At 39.2% G+C, this 2,884-nt stretch overlaps 1 protein-coding gene across 1 annotated transcript; it reads right to left on the bottom strand.

The window, feature by feature from the left end:
- Positions 1-505: 505 nt before the first annotated feature.
- LOC137003792 (uncharacterized) lies at positions 506-2,664 on the bottom strand. The gene is made up of 3 exons (XM_067364073.1): positions 2,580-2,664; positions 1,866-2,483; positions 506-595 (listed from the first exon to the last, which is right to left on the bottom strand). The coding sequence occupies exons 1-3, from the start codon at positions 2,652-2,654 to the stop codon at positions 506-508; spliced, it is 783 nt and encodes a 260-aa protein (XP_067220174.1). The 5' UTR covers positions 2,655-2,664.
- Between the last annotated feature and the right edge of the window lie 220 nt (positions 2,665-2,884).

Below are 2,884 nucleotides of genomic sequence, written 5' to 3'. Positions count from 1 at the left end.
AATAAACAATTGTAAATAAAAGAACATTAAATTAAATAAAATAACAATTTAACAAAACAAAACATCTGTAGTTTCTTTTAAAGGGGGGGGGGGGTTCACAAATTATAAGGATATTTCCTATGCTTCCCACATATAGTTACTTACCGGTTTTCCCTCTGAAATGTACGGATAATTGAAGCCACTGTGGATCTGTTTATATTGGGCTGAACTCTCTGGCCAGCTTCTCTCAGTGAGAGACCATGATTTATGACATGGTCAATAAGTGTGGCTCTGATTTCATTTGAAACACGTGTGTACCCTACCCTCATTCTACCTCTCCTCCCTCCTCGTACACCTTGGCCTCCTCTTCCTCTTTGCCCTCCTCTTCCTCCCTGTCCACCTCTTCTTATATTTTCTCTTTCCACTATACCATTGCCCTCCAATCTATCCATCTCTTCAATCTCTTCTCCTCTTCCTACATCCTCAGCTCTTCTCGCTCTTCCTCCTACATCTTCAGCTCTTCCTCCTACATCTTCATCTCTTCTTTCTCTTTCTCTTTCTCCTCTTTCTCTATCTCCTCTTCCTCTTCCTCTTCTCCCTCTACCCTGGCCACCACCTCTCACTCTTAAACCTCTTCTGTTTCCACTGCTCATACTTCTTTTTTTTGTCTTACTGTATCTCCTCATTTGTCTTCTTTGTTCTTCTTCTCTTCCCCTTTTGTAATTGTTGTAATTACGTAAGACAGCTGTGTGAACAATTAGAAAATTGGCTTTTTCTGTGTTGAGTGGATTACTAACTCATCAGATAACAATTTGGCGTTAATTGAAGACACAAGGTGTGAAACTGACTATTTTACAATTCACAGAGTTTTGTTTGTTGTGTTTTGAAAATGGTACAAAAATGCTTGTGATCTTTGTGAAGAACAATGAAAAAGTTACAAATGTTTTTCCTGATATATTAAAGATTTGGTTGGCTGTATGAACTGCTGTGATAAAATTTGGGATTTTTGTGCACAGTGTTTTGAAAAAAATATGCTTTTGATTTGTGATTTGTATTAAATGAAGGAGAATTTACTATCTGTTTAGGACAATTACAAAGTGTACTGATCACTGTGTTAACTGTTTTGAGAGCTGTTACCTGAGTTTGGAGAAATGTACCAAATCGATTGAGAAAAACTGTAATCGATTTGATGCCGAGTCCGAATGCCGTTTATTCCTTCACAGTGGCATATAGTGGATGGGCATGCAGGGCTATTAATTTTTTTATTATTATTATTATGCTACTTTTATTAAATTAATATTGCAATTACAGTTTTTCCAATTGCTAACACACAATTTTTCAAACTAGTCTGGTTTTATCAAAACACTTAACACAATTCACAAAACCACACACCCAAACTGCAAAATACCTCATATATCCTGCAAAATGAAGCACTGCAACCAAAACTACACAGAGCATTATCAAAATCAAACTTTTGCATGAAATGGCACACACTTCATTCATATTACCAGATTTTTGCCTAACCACCTACACACTGTTGGGCATAATGAAAAGCACCCCCATCTTTAGTATGCTTTGCCATAATACTAAAATATGTATCAGATTGTTCACATGCACAGAAATATTTGCAGATACACACACATGCTGTTGCAACATTTTTATTTTTTTTCCTTCACTACAGTAAACAAGTCAGTACAACATAAGCACAGCAGATATATTTACATGGGACTGAACAAAAATATTCTTACAAAAAAAGTAAACTGAAAAAGAAAATTTCTGAAAAAAAATATATTACTGTAAAAAAAACAAAAAACAAAAAAAGGCAAGAAAAATAATTAGGCAGCATCTTGCCGCACAGCCGGGTCTGGCCACAACGCCTCGTCAACATCACAGGCAATATCTTCCCTTGCCAGACATCGAGGGAAGAAGCGCCTTGAGTGCCTTATCCATCCCTGAATTGCACCCACATCAATCTCATCACATGCCTCTTCCATGGCCTGCACAAGAGGCATGCGCACAAAGGGCTGCCGGTCGTATACCTTCCACCGCCATGCCGAAAAGAATTCTTCTATGGGGTTCAGAAATGGTGAGTATGGTGGGAGGTATTGCACGAGAAATGTTGGGTGGTCAGCAAACCAGTTTTGGACTGGGGCTGCATGATGAAAGCTCACGTTGTCCCATACTACAACGTACCGGTTTCTTTGATGGTCTGCATCATTCATACGCTCTGGTGGTATGAGAATGTTGTGAAGTCTGTCCAGAAATGTGAGAATATGGGCTGTGTTGTATGGTCCAAGTTTGGCATGACGGTGGAGGACACCATGCATATTGGAGATGGCAGCGCACATTGTGATGTTCCCACCACGTTGGCCAGGAACATCTATAATGGCTCTGTGGCCAATGAGGTTTCTCCCTCTTCTTCTGGTCTTTGCTAGGTTGAACCCAGCCTCATCTATAAAGATGAACTCATGTGGGATTGCATGAGCATCCATTTCCAGTACTCCCTGAAAACAAAGAACAAAAATCACTCAATATGGTGTTATCCAGTACACTGGGAAACAATGTTGTGTGTAGTGTACTGCAGTCAATATAGTACTTACATCCACATATGCTCGTCTGAACTCTTTGTTTCTTTGAGAGTTTCTCTCAAACGGCACCTTATAAAGTGGTTTCATTCTGATTTGGTTTCGCTTGGAAATGCGAGCCAATGTGGACAGACTAACTCGTTGAATGTTGTTGAATAAGGTGTTGTCTTGGATGATGTGGCTTTGAATTTCTCGTAATCTGATTTCATTATTTTCCAAAACCAAGTTTACAATGGCAGCTTCCTGTACCCCGGTGAACATTTGGCCCCTTCCTCCACCATGGTGTCGTCTCTCAGTCCTTTAGAAAAAATAAAATAAAA

This window comes from Chanodichthys erythropterus, chromosome 16 (genome assembly GCF_024489055.1).
Source record: "Chanodichthys erythropterus isolate Z2021 chromosome 16, ASM2448905v1, whole genome shotgun sequence".
NCBI classification, from domain to species: Eukaryota; Metazoa; Chordata; class Actinopteri; order Cypriniformes; family Xenocyprididae; genus Chanodichthys; species Chanodichthys erythropterus.
This window is presented reverse-complemented; position numbering and strand designations above follow the sequence as displayed.